General features: G+C 25.7%; 1 protein-coding gene across 2 annotated transcripts in view; it reads right to left on the bottom strand.

Moving 5' to 3' along the window:
• Positions 1–21,425, bottom strand: part of LOC129968824 (lachesin-like) — a 443,340-nt gene extending 421,915 nt beyond the window's left edge. For both annotated transcript variants that reach the window (XM_056083097.1, XM_056083096.1), the window contains exon 1: positions 20,947–21,425. In XM_056083097.1, the coding sequence (XP_055939072.1) occupies positions 20,947–21,028 (82 nt within the window). In that variant the 5' untranslated portion in view covers positions 21,029–21,425. The remainder of the gene's footprint in view (positions 1–20,946) is intronic.
• Between the last annotated feature and the right edge of the window lie 6,154 nt (positions 21,426–27,579).

The following is a 27,579-nucleotide window of genomic DNA, read 5'->3' as shown; positions in this document are numbered from 1 at the left end:
CACTTAGTAGTGATCACTTCAGTTGTCTAAAAATGCATCAAAAGTGGAAGACTTTGAATATCAAAGGCCATTTGATTATACTGCAATCTTAATTTATTCTACTGGAAAACTTCCGTCAACATCCTCTTGAATCAATGAAAGTAGCATCTAAATGTCATTGAGTCAGAAAGTATAGAAAGTTATGGAAATGCTATAGAATAGCTGGCTTGACTATACTGTGTTTTCGCCTTCCATTTTCTTTTTTTTAATGTATGTACAAATTGTAGAACAGCCTAATCATCCTAGAAATAAGCTTCCATACTATTCTTAGTAGAGTTCAGCAAATGCAAGGGAGCTACTAATCATTGTGTCCTTTGAATACTTTCCAACTGAATGTAATAACATTTTATTTTTGAGTTTTGATTAATAATAAATTAATAAATAATTCTTTCGTCAGTTAAAAGTGAGTGCACATTTTTAATTAATGATTAAACGACTCACAACTGTTTAATTCAATTACATTGAAACATTTTTAATGAAAAATTAATGTAAACGATTCAGAAGCAGTTGAAATGGTCTCCTCAAAATTTTTGTGCATACTCTCTAAAAGAAGGTGAATTTGTATTTTAGATTAGTTTTATTCCAAACAGACGGAAACCAAAATTTCGCACCGAACTAGAATTTTAGCCACAAAATCACATAACAAATTTGTAATCACGTTTCCATGCTTCTGGAAGGACAAATAAACAGATGTTTAACTGTTTAGATTTGACACAAAATTTGAAGATATTTCCAATAGAGGTGTTAAGTTTTTGCCGAACTTTAACTATCTAGCTCTGTTCGTTTTGTAATCGTGTGAACTTATTTTCGAGGAGTCACACCGACAGACTTCATCTCAATAGGTTTTGCTCAAAATTTGACAAAAATCAACAAATTTGATGTAAAGACTATTATCAAATTCTATTTATCTAGGTCAAAGCGGTTTTCAGTTATTTTTATCATAGGACATTTTTTTTAATTCTATTTTAAAATTGGAGATTCTTCAGACTCTCGAGTTCGATTTCTTGACGATTACAATATTTTCTCTCAACTTCATATATGAAAAAATAAAGATTATGTAAGATTAAATTATATTAAAGGACATTCGCCATGATTTATTTTTAAAGTTTTGCGAGTTACTAAAATGATAAATTGAATAAAAAGTGAATATAAAGCATTCCTGAAACAATAATTTATGAAGTTTTATGAAAGTATGACTTGGCTATGCATTGCCAAGGTTGGTGTAAATTAATCTTTAAGATTCTTATTATGATTTGATGAATTTAAATATAATAAATACCTTTATAAAGCTATCATAGTTAAATGTGTTGATTGCATTTGCTACCTTTTAACCAATTTATTTTCTCTACTATTTAAGTAGATTATATCTTTCATTTTGAAAATATCTTATCTATTTTATTGAAATGAGGATCCATACAATATTTGATATGTTTATATATCTACTTTATTTTTGTTTTTAATTATAACATTTTGATTATCATTTATAAATACATGATACATAAATCGATGCAATCCTGGTATACGAGCAAATCCTTTAAAAAGACTTAATGTTCTTTTTACTATTTTAGGACAAAATTAATGAGTTTTTAATCATTATAACTCAGTTTGTTTTTATCGTTTTTTTAGTTAGATCCAATTACAAATTGGTGTCGTATATTGGATCTTGTTTCTCAATAAATTTTCAAAGAATTCAGATTAAGTCATGAATTTTTGAATCAATTTACTGAAAGCATTGATGAAAATATTCCTGAAATATAATTTGATGGAATTTTAATGATAATATTCTATACGAAAGTGGCTTTCCATTTGAGAATGTTAAATAATGCATGAGCCTTTAATAGATAGATTAATATTTTATTATATCATAATATTTATGCCTAAATGCAATGGAAGGTGTTAGACATATTGTTATTAGTTAGCAATTTTTATATCAATTTAGATGAGTGGCATCAGTGATTTTATTAATCTGAAAAATCTGTTTTCTGTTGCGTCTGTTATTTACAAACTTGCAAAGAGAAATCTAAAAACACACTTAATGACTTTTTGATATTTGAATTTCGAGTAAATAACTTTAAGAAAGCAAAGGAGGTATCCGAAAATAGATTTGTTAAAAAATAAAAGTGAGAATGGTTCTTCACTAACATAGAAACTAATTATTTTGATAATTAGCATTCCGTTCTTCGTCGTGATTAGTTTCTAATGAAACTATTTCAAAATTTATTCTTTATTTCTTCTGAAATCAATATATTCTCCTTTTCGATGAGCTGTTTAAATTCCCATTATTTAAGAATATAAAACGTTGCCTTCAAAGCAAATATTGAATTTAAAATCTTAAATTATTTCTATACATTCTGAATGAATTTCTCTTTAAATAGAAACATTTTTTATGCCACAATTTTTCATAACATTTTATCACATAAAATGTGTTTGTTCAATAAAGTTTGCCCTAGATCATTCTCTAAAAGATACTTTCCTGACTGCTTACTATGCATAGAAATTTTGCTGTTCTTAAAAATGTCAAAAACACATCTCCGATGCAGAAATATGGTTAAGCATGAAATTTTCGTTCACTATAAAAATGAATAAAATATAAATTTCAATTTAATTAAAATTCCTAAAACTATCGTATGAATTTATTGTATTTTTCAAAAATTGCCTCCGTTATATGGAAACTGCATTTATTTGCCATTTTTGTTTAAATTTTTGAGATTTTAATTTAAATAAAAAAAGATGTAATTTTGCAGGAACATTTATTAACAGTATGAAAGAATGTTAATATTATTTAAGATTTATATGATCTATTAGAAAACTTATTGTAACACAATCATTAAATTATGCGTTTTCATACTATTTTTTTATAATCATATATTAAGTTTCTATTTAAATAGCTTAACGAATGAAAAAAAAAAATGTAAAGTCAGTCTTTAATTCAAGGAAATTCCCTTGCTTTTGAATATGTCAATAATTATTTATAATTTTTATTTGCGAAGAGTCATTAAATATTTATACTCAACAAAATTGTATTAAGAAATTGAAATATAATTAATATTGTTAATATATCTTCTGATAACAATACACTTGAAAATATTAATAACGGAATAATTATATCAAATAATATTGATATAATCATATGAAAAACATAATGGAGCTAACTCTTTGATTTCAGCTAGCTTCACAATGTTCTTCGATAGAAAATCATAAGATGCAAATTCAAAATATGTCATAGTTTCTAAGATTAAATTGGCTTTAAAAACTTTTATGAGTGTTACATGATCCAGAATTGACTTTACTAGCTGTGCATTAGTATTATTGTAATATAATTGGTAGAAATGAGCTTATAAAGGCAATTCTTAAATTGGAAAAATAGAATTTCAAAGAAAATAAGAATATATAAAAGACTTTTCTAAATTTAATTTGTAATATTCATGTATGCTTTATACGTTCACGAATATGAGATTGAAATATCACAATTTAATTGACTTTACCAATAAATCTTTTAGTAGCAATATACCAATAATCAAGTTAATATAATAAAAAGTATTGTCATATATATACACAATTTCTTATAATTCGTTTAAAAATAAATCTTATAAAAACCAATTATAAATCTGTCTGAAAAGAAATTAATTCCAGTAAAAATTTAAGAATACCAATAGAATATTTATAAAATTCATTTTAATATTCTTAATTCGTTTTAACTTGATAATGAATCACAAAACACAATTAACTTACAAGAAAGTTTATGGGATAAACATGAAGATTTCTGCCTCATATTTATCAAAATATTTTTCATTAAATGAATCTTATTTTCGCAATACAGATTTTGAAATAAATTGAAACTGCTTTTATTAAAAAGCTTTTAAACAGATGTGTTTTTAAGTTTTATTGATTTCATGGATTTGAAAAACAAGTTTAGAACATTTCATTTAAATATCAAGAAATGAATGTTTTTTACCCACTCGATAAAGAAATTCAATATATTAACCGATCATGAAGAAAGAAAAGAATATAAAAGTAATTTCCGCGTTTTCCAGATTACCCTACTGCAGTTTTGGTACTTTAAATATTAATGTAATTTTTATGAACGAGATTCAGATCAATTTAAGAGCTTAACTCCTTAAGTGCGATAAGGAAATCACTCTAAAAGCATTTAGTAAGCTCTTTATAAGATCATTTTTTATTAGCTGTCTCTTTTTGTACATACGTTTGGGGCGAAAGAAGAAGCTTAACACAGCATGTTTGATAATTATACTTCCATTACTTTAATTAACTTATCAGTGCGAAGAAAATTTAACACAAATAAATATAAAAAAAGGAGCCAAACGATAAAAAAATTCAACGAAATATTCCCCAAAAAGCTTAATTAATCCTTTATATAAAAAGAACTTATGAATTGAGAACTCTTCTTAAAAGCATACTTCAAGAATAATTCCGAAGTCTCGAGTTTTATTTGTTTTCTTCTTCTTTACACTCTAGGTCGTTCTCTTATGTTTTTATAAAACACAGCTTTTTAAAAATCGTTCTTTGTCTGAAAATATATAATTTATTCTGGTAAAGAAGAATTCTGCTTTTTTCCAACAGGTAAATAAAAAATGGTGAAATAAATGAATGTTCAGCACAACTAGATTTAATATTAAATATTATTATACGAAATGTATTTCTAATATAATTGTATTTATATCATTTATACATTATTTGATTTTCCGTTTACTTTGTTCTTTTATCTTATGAACAATCAATTATGTAATCATTATAGTTTTGTAATGACTTGTAAAAACTTAAATATTCAGACGCTGTCATCAAATTTTGATAAATAGTTTGTAATATATGTTATCATTCTAAACTTTTCATTTAATTACTTTTTCGTTAGAGTTAATAATAAAACATAGAGATACTTGGGCAACTAGGCTTAGTAAAAAAAATTCTATATTCATAAAATATCGATTTCATGCAATTTACAAAAAAATATTTCTGTCTACTTTGTTAATACAGATAGGAATTTCATTACATAAAATTGTGAATGAACTTGCAAATTTCTCTTTTTTCATAATTTTTCCTGCATTATTTGGCTTCATGTATAAATTATTATTTTGAACTATTTAAAACTTTTTCACTATTCAAAAAATGTTTTTGTGAGTATAATTCTATATAAAATGAGAAGCATATCAAACTGTCTTGAATAGAGCTAGTTAGCATCTAAAAGTATTCAAGCTTTTTGAACTTGTCTAATTAGATAAGTAGATTAACGACCAATCTCTAAGTAATAGAAAGCTGTTTTTAGAAATTTGATACCTTAATTAATCATTTAATATATCTACTTTGTTACGAAAATATGCTTGTCTTTCGAATGTACCTTATAAAATATCTAAATGTGCACAGACTTTTTTAATATGCTTAGAAAGGTATTTGGTGTACCTATACTATTTGTATGTACCTAATTAGATATACAAAGGCATTTTTTTATCTAAGTAAATGCATATTAAAATGTACTATATTGTGTCTTATTGAACTTAATTAGATACAAATAAATAAAACTTGTACTTCGTGAAAATAAGTGCAATTAAGAAATCACCCATGTAAAATGAAACAAAAGAAAATTTTAAAATCTTTTTTAAAATATGTAAAAAAATTTAAACATTTTGGATTCGGTAAAAAAATGATGATTCTGATTAAACTTTAAAAAAACTACTGGTTTCGATTTTTTTTTCTAAAATTTGTTATTAATTATGAAGGTTTTAATAAATAACCCAAAATCAATTGTTATATTATATGCAATCAGTTCTAAATCTTAAGTTTGTTAGAAGAAAAGACTGTTAATGTATTCCAATGAATAATTGGGAGACAAATGTGTTTTACATTATCATACGTAAGCTTCCTAAATCCATCAATCTACGAAAAACCCTTCTTAAAGTTTTTTGTAAGTATAAAAAGAACTTTTTGGTCGATTTTTCTCCGAATTTTTTCCAGATTAATTATTAAGGTTTTAACTAATGGCAGTTGTTAGATAATTCGCCATCAGTTCTAAACCTTAATTAAAGTGTTAGGGAAAATCTTGTAGTATATTATAAAAAATTATCGAAAGACGAACTTCTCTTATATTATCATACGTAAGCTTTCTAAATCCGATTATATACGAAACAAACGTCAAAAAATGACGGTTTTAATTTAATTTTAAAAAGAGCTTTTTGATTTCTAGTTTTATTTCCGAATTTGTTTCAAATTAATTATAATGATATTTACTAATAGCAGTTCTTATGAAATACTCAATCAGTTCTAAACTTAAATAACTTTATTAGGAGAAACTATTGTTTATATATTACGAAAAGTAATCTAAGAACGAAATTGTCTTATATTAGCATAAGTAAGCTTTCTAAATCCGTCAGTCTACGAAAAAAATAACGATTCTGATTAAACTTTAAAAAGAACCTACTGGTTTAAATTATTTTCTATGAAAATTTGCCAAAACAATTTTAAAATGCATTAATTAATAGCCAAAACTCAATTGTTAGATAATATGCAACCGGTTCTAAACCTTAACAGCCTTATTAGGAGAAACTATTGTTAAAACATTACTGAAAGTAATCGAAAGATGAACTTGTCTTACATTGCCATAAGTAAGCTAAATCCGTCAGTCTACGACAAAATCGTGTAAAAATGATGGTTTTGATTAAACTTTATAAAGAACACATTGGTTTAACTTTTTATCTTCGCAATTTTTCCCTATTATTTATAAAGTAATTCATTAACAGCAGCTGTTAAATAATCCGCAATCAATTCAAAATTTTAATGACATTATTAGATGAAATTATTGTTAATATATTACGAAAAGTAATCGAAAGACGAATTTGTTTTATATTACCCTACATAAGCTTCCTAAATCTATCAATATACGAAAATAATCACGATTCTGATAAAACTTTAAAAGAGCCTATTGGTTCATATTTTTTTCCCTTGAAAATTTGCTAAAATAATTATAAAAATATTTAAAATAACCCAAACTCAATTGCTAGATAATATGTAACTAGTTCTAAAATTTTATAGAATTATTGAGAGAAACTATTGTTAATATATTACATCCCATACATTACCATAAGTAAGCAAAATTCGTCAAACTACGGTAAAGAACGTGTAAAAACGATGTTTTGATTAAACTTTAAAAACCATATTGGTTTCAATTTTTGTCTTCGCAATTTTTCCATATTATTTATAGAGGTATTAATTAATAGCAGTTGTTAAATACTCCGAAACAATTCTAAACCTTAACCACATTATTAGTATAAACTATAATAATGTTAATACATTACTAAAAATAATCGAAAGGTTATTGTTAATATATTACTAAAAAGTAATCCATGTCTTATATTATCATACGTAAGCTTCCTAAATTCAATAACATACCAAAAAAATTACATCAAATATTACTAACGCAATAATGAATATTATAACACCCAATTATCTACCGGTAGGGTGATAAGCAAAAAGCACTTAATGATAGTATTAAGAGGGCCCATTGTTAATCCATTATGAGCGGGTGATCGGAAGATATCCTCCACCAGCTTTTGTGCGTCTGCTCAACTACAAAGGCCGGAGTTGTTGGGAGTGAAATAGCAATGATATCCCCCAGCGACTACATCCTCTGTCGCTTCCTCGACACGGGAAAGCGTGAATGATGCTTCTGCTTCACGATTAGGAGCTCATTTGCATCATGTTCTCCGAATATAATGTGCAGCATAATGCTCATCGAACTCGAGGAAGAGTGGCACAAGCACCCCTCCAATAGCCATTAAGAAAGAGGTTGTGACAACCTATTTAGGAGGTAGGTGCCTCGTAAAATGAATGGTATTTATAGCAATAACAGGGCTATAACTTATTTCAATTATGGGGATGATCCTCATTCAAAGGGCATCTCATTCAGTAGTGTATATTTTTTTAGTATTTTATTTGAATGAATTGTATTTGTATTTTAATTTGGGAGAGTAAAATAAGGTATAAATGAAATTTATACTGTTCTAATATTGCGAAAGGCAAAGTAATAAACGGTTATTATAATCCATTCTGATTTAATGTAGTTGCCAGTTTTTGCTTAACATATAACGAATTATATGATCAATAATTCGTATCATAACCAATGAAAATTATTATTTTAATTGCGTGAATTTTATTTGAATTATAGGAAAACAAAATAAAGTTTAAATGAAATTCATGTTGTTCAAATATTGCGAATGACAAAGTATAAAAGAAATTATTATTATCCATTTAGATTTAATGCAGCTGCCAGTATTTTTCTAAACATATAACGGATTATATGATCAACTCAATAATTAATATGATAACCAATCACTGCAAAATCTTTTGATTATAAACTTAAATCGTGTAAATTGTATTTGTATTTTAATTATGGGAAAACAAATTCGGTTTAGTAAAATTTATACTGTTCAAATATTGCGAATGACAAAATAATAAATAGTTATTACAATCCATTCAAATTTAATATAGCTGACAGTTTTTCCTTAACCTATAATGCATTATATGATCAGCTCAATAATAATTATGACAACCATTGAAAAATCTTTAACGTATAAACTTAAATCGTGTAGATTCTATTTTAACTATGGGAAAACAAAATTCAATTTATATGAATTTTATACTGTTCAAAATTGTAAAGGACAAAGCAGCAAAAAATATTACAATCCCTAAGTACTACAATCCAAGGGACAATGTAAAGGACAAAATAACAAAATGTACTGCAATCCATTCGGATTTAATGTAGCTGCCAGTTTTTGATAAACATATAACAGATTATATGATCAACACAATAATTAGTATCATAATCAATCACTGAAAATTCTTTTGCGTATAAATTAAATCGTGTACATTGTATTTGTATTTTAATTATGGGAAAACAAAATAAGGTATAAATGAAATTTATACTGTTCAAATATTGCAAATGACAAAGTAGTAAATGGTTACTATAAGTCAGATTATTAGATTTAAAAGTATCAAAATTGCCTTAAATATAATTTGAGAGTGGGAATATGCTTCTATAAATATCTTATCTTTTAATATTTAATTAATTAAAAATTAAACAATATTTTTGGCATTTTTCGCAATATTTTCAGAAATTTTATTCCAAAAACCTATTTTTAAAACATTTTCAAATATTATTTTTTTAATGATGTTTTTTTGTCTGATAATTTTTTTAGATTTTTTTACATTATTTTTAAATATTTTTGCATAGTTTCTAATAATAAAGTATATTGTTGTCTTGAGAACAAAATGTTTTCTATTTTTTTATCAAATATGTAAACGCGTGATTTTTCTTTTATCACTGAAAACTAAGGAATAAAGTTTTGTGTAATATCTACAAGACAAATAAAAAAATAATATTGCAGTATCAGAATAATTAAAAGGTGAATAAAGTTTAAAGTTTCATTTTAAGAAACACTGAACTCGTGGTACTCTTATTAAAACGATTCGTATATACAATGAACAGATCAGATGTTAGGTTAATGAAATAACGCGGCTAAAATATTTGTCTGAAATCGATTCTTAAAATTACTTTATTTAAAGGATCATGAATCTTAAGTTATGCACAAAACATTTAACTGCAACTAAGCAACGCCAGTATTTCAGTAAACCTGCTGGTCTCCAAAAATGACTGTGAAATGATTTGTAATTTGAAAAAGAAATGGAAAAAGTATTTGAAATATGAAAAAAAAATATGGCTACCAGACACATGATTTAAACTTAATGATCCTTTATATTTATTATTATTATTTTCTTCCATTTTCTGAAGATATATATAATGTAATGTTTGTTTGTTTGTTTTTTATTAAATACGTTATGCTTGCTGAAAAGTGAAATTATGAAAAATTTATTTTTCAAAAATCAAAAATGTTTATAATAAATATTCACAAAGAATATTGAAAAAAATTCAATAAATTTACTTTTCAATATTTTAGTACACATCTATATTTATAATATACTTCACTATATTTTATTTTCAGAATTTTTAATGCGAAGAATATAAAAATATTTTTATACCATACTGTATTTTTGATTTAAAAAATTTATTTAAAAACGATTCTTCAATGATTTTTTGAAATTAGTCTATTTACTTATTTTTCACGAAATGTTTAGAAGCAATTAAAAATTTATTCTCGATTAAAAGTATTAAAGAATTTTAATAAAAAAACTTGCATATTAAAATGAAAAATACAGCACATGTTTTGTTTATTTTAAGCCAACATTTCTATATCCTATTTTATACAAAAAAAAAACTTAAACATAAATATTCTTTGCATGATTTCTCATTATAAAATTTATTAAAACGACAGTTATTTCGAGTCCTTTCAGAATTAAGACATCAAAGCGACAGTTCAGACAAAAATCTCACTTTTCACTTTCTATTTCTATTATTTTTTTTTCTTTTCTAATAGTTAAAATTCTTTTGCTTTGATTTCTGAAAAAGGAGGTTTTATATAATTTTAATTACAGAGCAAAAAAGGAATATAGTAAATATCAAAGATATAATGATTAGTGTTTAAAAAATTTTTTAAAATGCAGTTTATTTTATTCATAGAATTTAGGACATAATACTAATCTTTATTTTCCCTTTTCGTCCATTAAAAGTAATTTAGAAAAAATTTTGGTACCATTTAAAGAAGTTGAATGAAAAAAGGTGATTGCCATGGAGTTATACATTATTTATCTTTTATCTTTAAAAGGCATAAAATTTTCTTAGTAATTTTTTTAAATGTTTCTCTAGAAATTGTTCGTAGCAGAAAAAATTCAAAAAGATTCAACCCTTTATCCAAATTATCATGCATAATAATGTTTGGGCTTGGCTCTTTCATCTCTGTTTTATTTTTTAAGGTTAACTTTTAACTGCAAACAGCGATAGAGTGCAAAACATATGTATTTAATAGCCTTATAGCATGTATTTATATAAATTTATTCGCAAAAGTAATGAAAGATATTATAAAATAGGTTCCAATATTTTTTAATATATTCAAATTTTTAAAAAATTTAATTCTTTTTTAGAAAATAATAAAACTAGTATAACTGAAAAGCTAACTTTCTGCGTTCTTAAGTAGTGTGAAATACTTTTTCTGCAATAAAAAGCTTCTAAATAATCAAGGGAAAACCTTAACATTTTTATTACTTTTGACCAAGAAAAACTTTTAAAGAAAACTTAAAACCGTCGATTAATTTTTAAGGAAAAGTAATTTAATTAAAGTCTAGGAAAAAGAAAAACATTTTCCTCAAAAGTTGAAGTTTAAAGAAAATGTAATTTAATAAAAAATTTAATTTAAATCTTAAAATCTCTTTTTAATGAGCATTTACTACCCAAGAAGTAACTATGTGCCAATTATAATAGATCAAAGTACCACGGACTCTGCCGCAGAGCGACTTTGAATCATTTTTTCCATCATGCATGCCGTATGTCATAGTTTACAATTTGTATTTCATTCTTTAAATTTTCTCATGTAAAAACCATTTTTAACGTTGAATTACTAAAAGTTTAAATATGAGTTAAAGTAAAAATCTTTTATATAAAATAACACAAAACACTTTTAAATTATTTTTCATACAATAAGGCTTATTGAAAAAAAATTAAGTAATTTTCTTAACTTTAATGCAGGAGTTTTTTTAACCTCACAATTAGTTGAATAATTCTGTTTGAGGCATTTTATGTTTTTTCAGTTCATATAAGAGAGCAAACATGATACAATAGCGTACTAAATAATTTTTGTCTTTTAAATTATTTTCTACTTAGATACCATAATATATTTAAATACCAGAAATTCTTCGATTCTAAAAGCGAGTCATTGCTTCGGTAGATATTCATTGAATCGACTCGCGAAGATATGTCTTTGAATGTACGAGAATTCATTAAGTTGAGAATTTGAGACAATTCTTTTATTTGCAATTTAATATTATTTCCCTTTTCAGAAAGCAGTGAATACACAATACAATTGCGAATTAGTATGTTCAAGAAAAATTCCATTGAAAATTATTCGAATAAATTAACTGAAAATATGTCTCTTCTTTATGAAACATCCAATAAATCCTAAAGGAAATCTCTGCTTCTACTAATAATAAATGAAAATTTGAATATAAATCTGTTTTGACATTCTACAGAGCAGACGATTTCATATAACGTTATCAAATTTGCAAAAATAATCTGCAGAGTGCAGCAAAGAATGATTTTTTAAACATGAAGTGGAATTTTAATTAATTAAAAATTAAGCAAAATTGTGTTGTTTTTCTGTGATAACTTTGGAAGATAATATTGTGTAAAAACTGATTTTCCCGATATTTCAAAATTTGGAAAATCATTTTTTTAATCATACCATGCATTTTTTTCCTTGAATGCATTTTTTGGCATTCCATGCATATCATTTGCAAAGGATGCCTTTTTTCCTAGTATTTTTTTCATCGAATTTCGGCAATATCTTTTTTAAAAAAACGCTTAGAATAATTTTCAACAATTAAATTCATTGTTGCAATGAAATTTAAATTTCTTTCAATCTTTCATCAAATATTTTTTTTTCATATTTTTTCTCGTTATTGAAAGCTAGGGTAGAAAGATTCCACTAACTATATGCACAATTTAAATGAAGAACTGAAAAGTCAAATTACATTATGTCAAAAGATAAAGTTCTATTTGAAATAGAATAATCAGAGATACTTTGAATAGAATTTGAAATACTTTGAATCATTTGAAATAGAATAATTGAGACACTTAACTCTTAACGATGACTTTGTTGCCATGGGCGAAATATCACATGCTTCCCCTTTGAATTCTTCCTACATCTTTTAAAATCCAAAGATAAGTAAAAAACATTTGTACTCTATGAAATCGATGAGTATGTAGAATCTTTCTATTCATTATACGCAATACTGATTTTACAATTTGTACCTCAGACAACAAACATTTTATTTTTGTACCACGGTTTTCAAAAAGATATTATAATTTTATAAAAATCATAATCAAATGCGATTTGCACTTTTGTAGTAAATAATTATATAAAGAATCAGCTTTAACCAATATACAATTCTGATCTAAAAATAACTTCACAGAACAAAACTAGATATCGCCAGAAATGAGTGACACGAGAAAGGTCCTAAAAAGAATTCTTATTGAATATGAATATTTTATTCGTTAAATAATAATCCTTTGTTTCTTTTAGAGTCCTTTAAAAGCCCTATGTAATTCAAAACCGCCGAACTGAAATTGACTCATTCCCAATCAATAAGACAGAAAAAGTGTTAATATGTATGTGACAATATTTTGACTAAATTAGCTATTGTGCTATTTTCGAAGATTCTCACTTTAAAAATATTATTTTTACACATTTTTAACTAATTAATGTTTCTAACGCTATTTTCAAAAATACAAATGTTATTTCATTCATAATTCTTGATTAATTACATTCGAAATTTTATATTTGTGTACCAGCTCTAATAAAACCTCAAAATTTTGTAACATTAGAACTTTATCAAACTGTTACTTTTTGCAATTCTTCTGGAGCTTCCATTTGAAAAGAGCATCACTCTATAATACCGAGAAAAAAATCTTTCATTTTTATAAAAAAAAAAATCCTGAATATCATATTGAAACCCAACTCAATTATCCTAAATTATTAAAAAAAATCTCACTTCTTGATTTTATTATGACCATGCCTAGCCGGCTATAAATATATAATGGATCTCATTTAAATTATAATTTTCCATTCTTTTAATTATAATTTCTAATTTTAAATTTTATTGTAAATCCTATATGATTTATATATGAAAAAATTTCAATAATAAAATTTACGTAACTATTTTTGTAATATATAAGAAGTAAAAAAAAGTGATCAATAAATAATATTGTTCTTAATTATTGCTGAAGTGCATGCTCCAAGTAGAACTGTCTTAAAGTTTTCTTTCTTTAGTTCTTTTGAAAAGTATGAAACATTTTATCAAATGTCATTTGTAAAATTAATGCTATCCAAATAAACAAAAGTAGAAGACTGCTGAATCTATAAATATTATGTTTAAAAAAAGTGCAACAAAAAATGATTGATTCCTTAACATTTAGGAATGATTCTTCATCAAGTTTTCTATAACGGAAGTGCAATATTTCATTTCTTCAAGTATCATTTTATCTTACTTTCAATCTATACAGGATCTATACAGGATTTCTTTAGTTATTTGGAAACATATTCAGTTAAGGAAATAAGACACTTTACTACATAAATGGCAAGCAGCTGATAACTTTTGAAATGGATATTTTATAGCAATTTCAATACACATCAAAAAGATTTTTGTGACAACTTTCCTACAAACTTTTACTTTTATATCTTTAGGTTACAAAGTTTAGACTTTCAAAGATTTATAAGAAATAGAATTTCAAATTACATATAAGTAGCTTGATCATATCAACATATTTCGATATAGTATAAACTAGTATATCATTTTTGGCTTGGGAAAAAAATCTGAAATTACTGCTAGAAATTCTTTCTCAGATTTTCTATGTAAAGTGAATATTTTATGCAGCGAAGCATAATTTTATGGGAAATATTTCAAACTTTTTAGGAAAATCTTTTATTTTTCGACAAAATTTTTTGAAGTTTCATCTTTGCGATTTATTTTAGCAATTTATCATAACATGTATATATATATAGAAAGTAAATAACAATATTTTATATTTCTCTTGAAAAATAATTGCAACAACAATATTTTACGTATACAATGGCTCAAACAATTGAAAGTACACTTTACTTTTACTTGATAAATCCGTCTTTCAATATAAATAGCACATTACGGAGACGTGAAAACATGTTTTTATTTTTACACATAACCAATGTTTTAATTTAAAGTAAAAATAAGGAAAAAAACCCACTAAACTGAAAAATTGCAGAAGCATTCTAAATAAACATACGCAGAATTTTGCCTCAAAAAATTGAGAGTACACCAATGAAATTTTTGTAATATCGAGCATAGAAAGAAAGGGTCAGTATTTAGTTGCATGTCTTTTGGTTTTTATAATTGCCTCTAAACGTCATGGTACCGATTTGAGGAATTTTGGGTGGTATCTGAAGATATTTTACCCCATTCTTCTTGCAAAACTTTTTTAATGTGCTTTGTTTCTACTTTTATGTGTTTGGACCGCTGTTTCGAGTCTGGTCTACAGATATTCAAATATCGATGTCGGGGGACTGTGGTGGAGTGTGTAACTGCTGTTTACAATAAGAAAAACACCACATTTTTATGTTCCGTGCAGTGTGTTTCATTTTCCAGTCCAGCTGGAAAATGAAATTTCCATCAAATTCCAAAGTTTTAACACTTTAGATTATTTCGAATTATATCCAAATAAACCGTATAGTTCATCAAACTTGCAGCAGAAACTTCTCAAATCATAGGCAAAAGTGTAAGTGTTGAAACTGTGTGAAATGTAATTAGACAAGCTGGATATAAAAATTGAGTTGTTACACAGAAACCGTTCACCAGCTTTCGAAATCAGAAAAGCGTTTGGTATTAGAAAAAACTCATCAATTGAAGAGCAATAACTTTTGGAAGAAAGTTATACTTAATGATAAAAGTAAATTCAACACTTTTGGCAGTGACAACCGTCGCATGGTATGGAGAAAGCCCAATACTGCTTTGGATCCAAAACATTTACATCTTACAGTTAAACATAGTGGTGTTTTCCGTCATAATTTGTACTTGAAAGGCTTCATCAAGGGTAGGAAATTTCGGGGTTTTTTTTTTTTTGGATGGCATTATGAACCACGTGGACTTGGATATACTTCGAAATAATCTATATGAAAGGTGTTAAAAATTTGGATTTAGATAGAAATTTTTTCTTCCAGCAGGACAACGACTGCGGATTCGAAACAGCTGTCCAAAAACGCAAAATTAGAAATAAAACACATTTAAAACAACTGTTGCAAGAAGAATGGGGTAAAATATTTTCTGATATCACCCAAAAATTGATCAAATCGGTACCACGACGCTTAAAGGCAATTTAAAAAAAAGACATGCAACTAAATATAGACCCTTTCTTTCTAATTACGATATTGCACAAATTTCATTGGGGTACTCTCAACTTTTTGAGGCAAAACTCTGCATATGTTTATTTAAAATGCTTCTGATACTTTTCAATTTAGAAGTTTCCCCGTTGTTTCCGTTGATCGTTCTTTATTTTTACTTTAAATTGAATCATTTGTTATGTGTAAAAACAAAAACATGTTTGCACTTTTTAGTAATGTGTTATTTATATTGAAAGTCGGATTTGTCAAGTAAAAATAAAGTGTACTCTCAATTGTTTGAGCCACTGTACATCAAACAAGAAATTTTTACATTAAAAAAAATAATCTTCTAGTTTTAGGGCTTTAAAAGGATAAACGCTGTCGTTTGACATTTTTTTAATCAGAAAAATGATCATTATAAGATAAAAAAAAACTTTCATTAAAACTTTCATTTCAGTTCAACAAACTCTATAACATTTTCGAAAATTTTTTTGAACATGTTGATGCAACCAACATTATTCGGGATGAAAATATTTTCATTCTACATTTTCTATATATATATATATATATATATATATATATATATAGCAATTCGTTTTGGCTTATACAATTTCATTTTTAATTAAATGTAAAAATGTAAAATATCAGTTTTACTAAATAATTTTAACATTTCGGTAGGCTTTCAAAAAATCATAAGTGCGCCAACAGTTTTATAAAAACCGCCAAATGTAAATTTATTTTCCCTAAAATTATAACAAATTTTGAAAAAAATAATATAAAATCTCAATAAATATTGCGAGTATTGGCTATATTTATTCTGATTTGATGTATCCGAGGAAATTTCAAGAAATATATTGATTTAAAACATCGGTTATATTTTGATATAATAAAAAGAGAAACATTAAAGATAAAATAATCTTTTTATGTATCGAAATATAGTTTCAAAAGAATAAAATAATATTTAACTTATTTTCATGAAGTTTTCTTTATACTGTACTACTTTTAATACTTTATTATAATACTTCTTTCTTAATACTTATTAATTTATTTGTATTTTATTGCATCCATGGTAAAATCTGAAGAAATCTGTGCATATAAATTTTATGTTTATAGATTAAAAATTTTCAACACTCAAAAAAATTATCAATCGGAAAACATTTTAGAAAAGAGTATTCAATTTTATTTTCCTCGCGTAATCACTAATTGGAATATAATAAAAAAAAAACACTTTCGCAATGAAAAAGCTTATCCCTGAAGAAATCAAATGGATCATCAAATATCCATAGTTAAATAGATTCATAATTTCCTGTTTCTTTTAATTAATTAAAGGAAACAGGAAACGATATAGGAAACTACAAACAAAAACTTGATACACTAGAAAGGAACCAGATATAGAAAAGATTATGAATTAGATTTCATAAATGTTTATATATTTAGAGAAAAAGAATGTAATTATTATACTAAAGTACTCTGAATTTCGTATCACTTCATTGTGAATACAAAGGTAATTTTCATTTCCTAATTATAAAGAGCAAGTCTTAACTCATTTGCGCTTATGTAATTATATTCAGAATGGTTAAAACTCAATTTTATATCACTCTATTGTGAACACAAAGGCAATTTTCATTTTCTAATTATAAAAAGAAAGTCTTAACTCATTTGCGTTTATGTAAGATATATTCAGGATATTTAAAACTGGATTCAAATGACGATTTATATTTTATTTTTAACTTTATTGATTTAATACGTTAATTTTTCATTAAACTATTAGAATTTTTAAAAAATATTTTAAGTGATTCAAAGTCCAGCTAATATCTCTCGGCTTTAGTTTTTAATTTTTTTCTTTGCAAAACAACGTATTTATTGCATCTCGTGAAGTTCCCATCACAAAATTGCATCCTATAATTTATTTGTCTCGTTATTAAGCTATTTATGCACTCAACAGAAAGTTTACTTCTAGATAAAAGGAGGAAAAATTAATCCATTTGCCTTCATTTAATTATCATTATCACGTGCAATTTAGCATTAAGTAACTAAATCACTAACTCATCAGTTAAGCTATGTTTGATGAAAAACTGTATTTATCATTTGTTTCAAATGTTGACGGATGTTGATTTCAAATGTTGATAAAATGTTGATGGATGTTGATTTCAAAAGTTGATCAAATGTTGGTAAAATGTTGATGGAAGTGTTTTCAACATTAAATATAGATTTCATTTGATAAATATGAATCTCAAAATTCTTCTTACTAAGTTTAAAAAAATTTACATAAGAAATAACAGCAATTTTTTTTATAAATATATTAATATATCCTAATAAATTGACAATATCTATAGGAATCCTTGTCTTATAATTTTCAACATTATTTTTCTTTTATGAAAGTTTAAAATGAAAAATTGAATCGAAGATTTTTATATTTAATTTCAAAGAGAAAAAAAAATAGAGCATTTTGTAGAAGCGAATCTCCAATTCAGAATCATAAAAAATCCAATGATAAGGATTTTTGTTACATTTTGAAACTCAAATAAGAAACATTAGGGACCCTTTAAAAAACATTTTCTATAAAATTAGAAATTGGCTGTATCTATTTATAAAAACGTCTAATTTTACTTACTTTTCTTTCTTTTTAGACATAATTCAGACAAACAAAAGAATCAAGCATCTTGCGAAGGATAATCTTTATTTCCGAATCATAAAAATACTATATTTAAATGTTTTTATTAAATATTGAAACTACAGTAAGAAGCATTAAAAAATACTTTACACATAAAGAAATTGACAATGTCTATTAAGTGTTTAAACGCGAAAGATTTGAACTAAGAAACCATGTTAAAATTTCAAAATTAAATATCGAGAATATAAAAATGAGACATTTTGAAAATGAGAATATAATCTAATTCAGAATCATAAAAGTGCCAAGAATACAAACTTTTGTTAAATCTTGAAATTCAATTAAAAAACACTTATAATTCTTAAAAAATAATATTTTGATCTCAAGATTTAATTATATAACTACATCTAAATGTTTTTAAATTAATTTCCCGTTTCTTTTATGGAATTTAGAAAAGTGTCCATTTCTATTTTCGGAGGAACTGCCTTTTTTTTTTTTTTTTTTTTTTTTTTTCATTTTATGGAGGAAAAAAATCTCTAATTCAGGTTTAAAAAAATTCTACAAATATATGCCAATAATAGAAATCGATATCGAAATTATAATCGATATAAGGGTAAGTTTTGCATTTGAAATTTTTTTATAGTAGATCGTTCTGTAGTTTTTTCAATGAAAATTTTCCTTTTTCCTAAAGGGAAATGAATTTTTAATTTTTTCTTCATTTAAAGAGTTGCGAAAAGTTGCCTTAATTTGTAATTTTCATTTATAAAAATTACTGAGAATAACATAACAACAACAGATTTAACAGAATCTCAATTCCCATTTTTTTTATTTAACGTAATTAAACTAATTTTGAGATTTTTGTTTAATCTCATATCGATAAAAAAAACTGTTACTGCATCATTCGTATATTTGCGGTAATATAAAAGCTTGGAAAATATAATCCTAAAAATAAAAAGCAAGGAAAAGGTTAGCTAATTAAAGTTCAAATATAGCTCAAAACCAACGCATTGTAGTTTTTTTCAAATCAATCAGGTATTCATTTCTCAGGTGAATTATAATTTTCATAGCTATATTTTAAGCTTCAGCCAAAAAATTTTATTTTCCATCAAACGATAATTTTGGAAAATCTAACTGAATATAAAAAGAAGTTGAAATACTCTTCTAATAAAGATAAAGTAACTGCTTCTAAATTTTTTTCGTATAATAAAAAGTAAATTTAACACTAGAAGAATAATCGTTTTGTAAGATTTCAAATTTCTTGATAAAATTTATAAAAAATATTAATATTGGTCGAAATTAGTGTTGACAGTTTTTGAGATAAAATACAGATTACATAGATTAATTTATTAACTATTCATTAATATAATTCTGAATTTACGCATTACAACCAATTCTGATACTGATTTACAACAAAATCCGCCGATATGACAGATTGATGCAATTATGTATTAATTCATTACAATTATGTTCATGTTTATAAATTGTATCAGACATTAGAACGTATATATTTTCATATATATACGTAAAAATTATTGCAACAAACATTGAACAAAAACTTTCAGTAATCGTCATGAAAAATTATGATTCTGTGAATTATAATGCTTTAATAAAATCAAGTTTGCAGCAAATGTTGTCGCTAATTTATCCTTAAAAACGGATAAAAGAACTGAAAAAATATTTTTGAAAAATTGCATTCGATCATTATTTCTGCTATAAAAATTAATAATTGGGCAAATATTTTTTTTCTTATAATTTTTTAAATTTTCGAATTAAGATAGAAAAAAGTAGTTATATAATAACGGTTTTTATATGCAGTATGCTTTTAATTTGCTACTTCAGAGTTAAAAAATTCCAGGGCACAGTGGCCATTAAAAAAGTGAAAAAATTTACTACAATTGTAATTGTTTTTATTTTAATCTTTTGTTAGAAAAATATTGCTAGAAATCACTTGTGAAATAAAAATTGACATCTTCATTCTTTCGCTCAACATGAAACATTTTCATTGACATTTGGGATCACCGTATAGACAATTTAGAATTACTGTTATTATTTTCTCAAAATATATTTTATTCGTTTCTTACAAAAAAAAAGATTATCAAAAAGTTGCCAATAAGTTTGATAAAAATATTAAAATTATAGTTTTTCATGAAAAATAGTTTTTAAGAGAATACATTTTATATAATAAATATCTTTTAAAAAATTTACAGCTCAGAATTTTTTTTTTTTTTTGAAATGTCCACTGCACCCTTAGCTGCGAAAATAAAAGAAAAATACCTTTTGCAAAGGAGGGCTGGTATACCACTGCACTAAGATATCCATGGAGCAACAAAACAGACGCTACTGAGCCGGCCCACATAAGGAAGAAAAGTTAGTGAGTTAATTGGAAGTCAAATAGGGTATAAAATACAGGACATCAGATCATACAACTTCCGAACAAAAAACTTCTCTTCTCTCAGTTCAGCCTACGAAGTGCGTTCAAATCACTTCTTTTTCTCATGTGTCCCATCAAGGGATTGGGGGAAACGAAGAGTCAAAAAACTTTTCTACTTTAACAAATTTGGAGAAAAGGCTAAAGAGAACTCCGTCAAGTTTGAAAAATTCGGGTCTGCTTTTTATGACAGGAAAACTCGTTTGTTCCGAGTATTCAATAACTTTGGCGATTGTTCCAGCTGCAATAGACTCATGTACATCGCTTCAAGACGAAATGGTCGCAATGATACTGAAGTACGGAAACCATCTCTATCCGCTCCCAACGCTACCCTAACATTTATTCGTTTCCCGCGGCTCATGATGCTTGGGAGCTCAGGGTTACTGGAAACTGAAAAGAGTTTGGGAAATTCGCCAAAACAGCGCCAAACCAATTAAATCGCCATCAGCCCCCTTTCAAAAAGGCGGGTCAGTTTGGACCAGATGGTAGCATAAACAAAGTGTTTTCATAATAAAATTTTAATGTTGCATGTCTGAAACAGATGTTTTTGGTATGTGGGTTGATTTGTTGCAGTTTGAGTGCTTCGATGCAATTTCTTGAGCAATTCAAATGAATAAAAGAGTAGCATTTGCAATTGTAAGAATGAATGTTTGTTTTTACCTTAAATTAATTTAACTTTCAATTTGCGTATTTCAATCGGATATTGTTTTCAAATTAAATATTTTTAATTCTGCTAATGTTGAGAAAAATTTTAATTGTTATGAAACATGGGTGATTTGGTAATGTAATTTAAATTTTTATAAAAATATTCATCTATTATACCATTAGCCAATATAAAAAACAAATGCAAAATTAATACAAAATTTTTCATTGAAAAATAAATGTTCCTTATAAAAATTTATCCTTTAATCTTTATCCTAATATCTTTAATGTCTGATATTCAATTATTTTTCAAAAATTAACTTGCTGTGCATGTCTTGAATATCTTCTGTATTTGACACACAGTCCATAGACTGTCTTTTAATTATTTAAAATTTGCAATTATAAACCTTTATTTATTTCATCTAAATAGAATTGAAATTGAAATTCACATTGAATAGAGGAGCTTAATCTTTTACTCTAAATTTTCAGGAATTTTACATTCAGATGTCATTAAGTATTGATTGACTATTGTGGATATTATTCTGGTGCAAGATCCAAACAGCACCGAAGCTTAAGATTAAACTACAATTACAATTTTGTTTAGAATATAATATTTAAAAATAATATGTGTAAAGAATAAAATTTATAATGGTTAAAATCTGAAAATGTATAAGAGATTTAAATCAAATAACATGCAAAATACCTGATTCTCTGAAAAATGCAAAGATGCTGATATGTGTTTTTGTATAATTAAAAATGGCAGATCACAAATGTCGCAGCTAAAATTTTTGAGTCTTAGTGAAGTGATATTTAAACAATCTAGTCAAGCATGACTTATAATTTAAGTGTTCCAAAATGACTGCAAGTTGGGGGGGAGGCATTCTGAGAAAGGTAAATATTTGTAAGTAAGCCTTGAATGACCAATCATTGACCGATTAAGATGACATCGTATAAGTAGTTTAAAGAAGAAATACAAGGTGTAATCAAAGGTTTTAGATTGTGCAATTTGTTTTCTGTGCATCAATTCCATTTATGCCATTAGGAAATATAGAAGTCTCACATGTTTTTTTAGAAAAAAAAACGTAGCATTTTGTAAAATTTGATTAATGTTGATCTGAATAAAGGGCAAATGATTGATAATTTTTTTTTAAAAAAATGCAACAGAACAACCTTTGCAAATAGGGTCAGTCAGAGTAATTTGGAAAGCATTTTGCCATTTACATCTATTTAAAGTGAACATATCAGATGGAAGTAAGCAAGCAATTGAAAACAACACTGAAAAAAAGGCAGGATGTATTTTATTTTCCTTTTATGCCGTAAAATAATTCACATGCTTCCCTGCTCCCTAAGGCTTCACCAGTTCGTATGGTAATCACCATTCCCAATTACCTCTTGTTCCCAATTACCTTTCTTGACACTATTAGTTAAAATTGTAATCACTATCGAAATGATGCTAATACGTTTCTTTTCAAAATACTGTTTTATCCCTGTCACCTAATTGGTAAAATTCCAACAAATTATTACATTTTTTTCTGCTTAAAATTAAATTCCCAAACGATTTTATGTGAGTGTTTTTTTTCCAAAAGTAATTTCTCATAAAAATTCATCCTTTATAAAACTTTCATTTTTCTACCAAATTTGGAAGCATACAGAGAAAAAAAAATTTCCCACTGTCCATGAATCTTGGCCATTTATTCATTAATCACTACCGAAAACTATAATTAGAAGCAATTTGGCTCCTGTCCAATGAAATAAAAATGGTGAAAGCTGACTGTTCTCGACCCATTCGGAGATTTGGGCAATTATCATATAAATGCATAAGTGTATAATAGGTCCTCTGGTGTCAAAAGTGGAAAGGTTTTGATTTTATTCCAAGGCATTGATTTCCCTGAGTATGTGAGCGGAATATTTCTTTAAAAAGCAACAGATTATAGTTTTCTAGAATATATTATTATAGCATTTCTTTAAAAGTCAACAAAATACTTCATCTTTTATATAAAAACTTTACACTTCCAGCATTTAAATATAAAATCTTTCTTGGTTAAATTAATTGAATTGTACTGCGAAAACTGAAGTGCGAGAAACGTTAATGGTTGGTAAGGTAACAAGAACATTAAAAGTTAAAAATTAGTAAATCTAATTATCACAGATTTTTAAATAAAGGTTGTCCCAAAATTAACGCAAGATTTAAATTTGTCGTCATTCGTGCATAAAAGTGTTGAGCAACCCTATTTTTAAAAAAATCATTTGATAACTGAATAGCTTAGGGTTAGTAAAAATGGTGTGTTACACGATAGAACAACGTGTTAACACAAAATTTGAATTAAATTTAAAAAAACTGTTTTTTTATGTTGTTATATTTTTATTGAATCATAAAGTACACATGATAGAGTTATGCATGTAATAACATATAGGGCAAATGGCCACCACGGCTTTATTGGAATATACGCACTCTTTTGTCGAAATTTTTCACGCCCATTTTGTATTATTGTGGCTGAATTTCGTTGATGCAGTGTCGAGTTTTCTCCTTCAATGCACGCTTGCTTGTGGGCTTGTTGGTAGAGACTTTTGACTTCAAATAATCCTGTAAAAAAGAAATCCAATGGTGTTAAATCACAATATATAGTGGGCCAATTCTCAAATTATTTCTGTGGCCGCTAGATTTTCATTTTTGAACTGTTCAACAATGAAAACACATTGTTCTATCGTATAATGCTCCATTTTTTAGTAACCCAATTGAATTTTTAATAATGTTGCCAACGTTTTATTGCACGAATGGTGGCAAATTCAAATCTTGCGTTAATTTTGGGACAAACTTTATACCTTACATCCGTACGTTTATTTAAACTTTTTTTAGATATATTAAAATTTGTAAAATATTCTTACTTTAATAATATTAGTATGTCATTCCCTTGACCGATGCCCCGTACGTTCATCTATCGAAATACGAAATTCGCTAAACTGAAAATTATCCAATAAAGAGAAATAAATGGGATTTAATACTAGAATTTTAGCACTGTTTTTAATATATAATTTTTAAACACTATAAAATTTTGAAATGCGGAAAGTATTATTTAGAAAGTAAAATTTAATATATATATATAAGTACATTCATATAGGAGACATTGTAATGAATACATCCATGTATTGTTTCTAATAATACATTTCATATTAATTGAGACTGTACATGGTAGTCTGACTTTTACTTATGGAATGGATATAAAATGCTTAAAGAAATTAAATAAATAAATAAAACCGTCGAACAAAACGTGGTGAAAGTGTGTCTCCACCAAAGCTAAGTGATTTATGATTTAAAATTATCTGTTATTTGCTACATTGAAGGTAAGCAATTAATCTAATTAATTGGGAAAACTCAGCAGGTCATTCTTGCAAATGATTATTAATTATTTTGCTGACATGCTTTCAAATGCCATTGAAAACAATAATGACTCAAATTCATTACCAAGAAAATAGTAAGAAAAGTGTTTTCATTGATAAATTAAATTAATAATATTGTAGATACAAAAGCATTTTCTATGAATCCTTTCAATTAGAAACTCTATTATCAATATTCAAGAAAAGTGAAAGAATAAGAGCCCTCAAATCTTTCAAAATTTTCGAATTTAATTTCAAGCCATTTCAAAAAGTTAAGAATTTTTTTGAACAAAAATAGGAGCATATCAGATATATATTAAGTAATTTCATTTAGAAATCAAAATAAGGAAAAGAATTTAAAGTGATTTTAACAGTAAGAAAATAATTTCTTATTAAATTTTTGTAATGAAAATAACAAAACCAATTAAAATAGAAAAAATCAATAGATGAAACGAAGATAGACTATTAATTTTCTTTAAAATATTAATCTTTACTCCTGCAACTTTATTTTTAATTAAATGTTAAAATACTTACCAGTTCCATACAATCAAAGTACGTGTAATCAGTTAGAATAAGTGCTTTTATAAGAATATCAGAAATTTTACTAGCTATATATGGAGAAATTAGACAAATAATCGATAAATAAACTTAATATCTAAGAAAATCTAAGATAGAATTAAAATAACTCTCCAAAAGTAACTTCCTTTTGACTTCTACATTATCATATGCTGGTTCAATCTATATGTTACGGTAAAGATTATTAATCCGATGATTATGCATAATTACTAGCGATTATTCATAGTCACCGCTAAATTTATTAGTGATTATTCTTAATCACTGCTAAATTTATTAGTGATTATTAATAGTCACTACTAAATTTTTTAGTGATTGCTTATTTATCACTCCTAAATTTATTGGTGATTATGAATAATCACCTGTAGTTATTCATAATCACCAATTTATTATATTTAAAGTCCTTGTTAGATAAACAAATATTTGCTAATAATTTTCTTTAAAATGTGAATCGTTATCTCTGTAACTTTATTTCTAATTACATTTTACAATATTTACCACTTTTATAAAATCAAAATATGCTTGATCAATTTCATAAAAATTTTATAAAAGCAATAAAAATAGCTTCTATTTCATTGCAGCAAGGAAATGTATTCTTAAAATGTATACAAAATAATATTTTTTAAAAGTTAACAAAGTACTGAAGAAATCACACGGTAAATAAAATAGAAATCATCGAAAAGCTAATTTTTTTTATATTAGAAAGATGTAAAAAGAAATCATTTTTCTGTAATTACATTTTCAGAAATTATCACAAAAAATTCCAAAATCTCAATTAAAGTTAGTCTCAATTAGTTAAATTTTCAAATACAATCGCATCGACTAATACATTTTACCCTCCTAAGCTTTTTGAGTCGAATTTAGTAACTGTAGCTCAAATATTCTGGATTGGAGAACTTCAACATTCACATAATATTTGTTTTCATAAATAATAAAGACAAATAAGTAATAAAGATATGTTACAAAATACTTCTCTAGCTCTGGTAATATTCTTCCAATTGTTACATTCTATACAGATATTTCAATCCCTTTTACATCAATAATCACTAGACCAATGATCTTATTGCAATCTCTATTCCATCATTATGTTTCATGTATTAATGGAATAGAGATTGTAATTATATATTGATTTCAAATAATGATGGAATCATGGTGTATATCTATCGTTGCCAAAAACTGTTCTTGAGTTTTGAGTGTGAAGAATATTTGAAAAGTTTATTTTATAATTAAATTTCCATCAAAATGTGAAAATCATACATCTTTTCCATTTAAAAAAAAAAAATTGAATAAATGCAAATTATAATAAATGAAGATTTAAGAAAAATAAATACTGAATTTTTATTTAAAATGTAAATCGGTCTTTTTATTCAAATTATTAAAGAAAATGTTTAACTGTATCATTCGGCACGGGTGCGTGCAAGTGGAACAGGGGATGACAGCCTAAAAAAAATTTCTTATTTCGATTTTATATTTATTTTCAGTATCTTATATTTTCATTTTGAAACTAAAATCAATTATGAGTAACTTTAGACAGATTTTGTATATTTTAAAATAAATATCTTTTCTATTGAATCTCAACTTTTTTTGAATGAATATTTAATATCTCAGTTTAAAAAAATGTTAGTTATTAAATAATCACAGTCCAATATATAAAATTCATCAAAAAACAAGGAATTTTTCAAAAGTATAATATGATATTCATTTATAAATAATATAAATTTGCTTTTGAAATACTTATGTAACAGTAGAACTGAATTATTAAAAAGTAAAACAAAACTCGAGAGATTCTAAGTATGAACATGATACAAAAATTTTTTTGTCGCTGTTATAAAATAAAATACAATTCCTAATTTATAGGGTATGGAATAAATAATTGCAACTATAAAAAA

The sequence above is a fragment of the Argiope bruennichi genome, chromosome 5 (assembly GCF_947563725.1).
Source record: "Argiope bruennichi chromosome 5, qqArgBrue1.1, whole genome shotgun sequence".
Taxonomy (NCBI): Eukaryota; Metazoa; Arthropoda; class Arachnida; order Araneae; family Araneidae; genus Argiope; species Argiope bruennichi.
The sequence above is the reverse complement of the archived record's forward strand: the minus strand, read 5'-3'. Positions and strand labels throughout refer to the sequence as shown.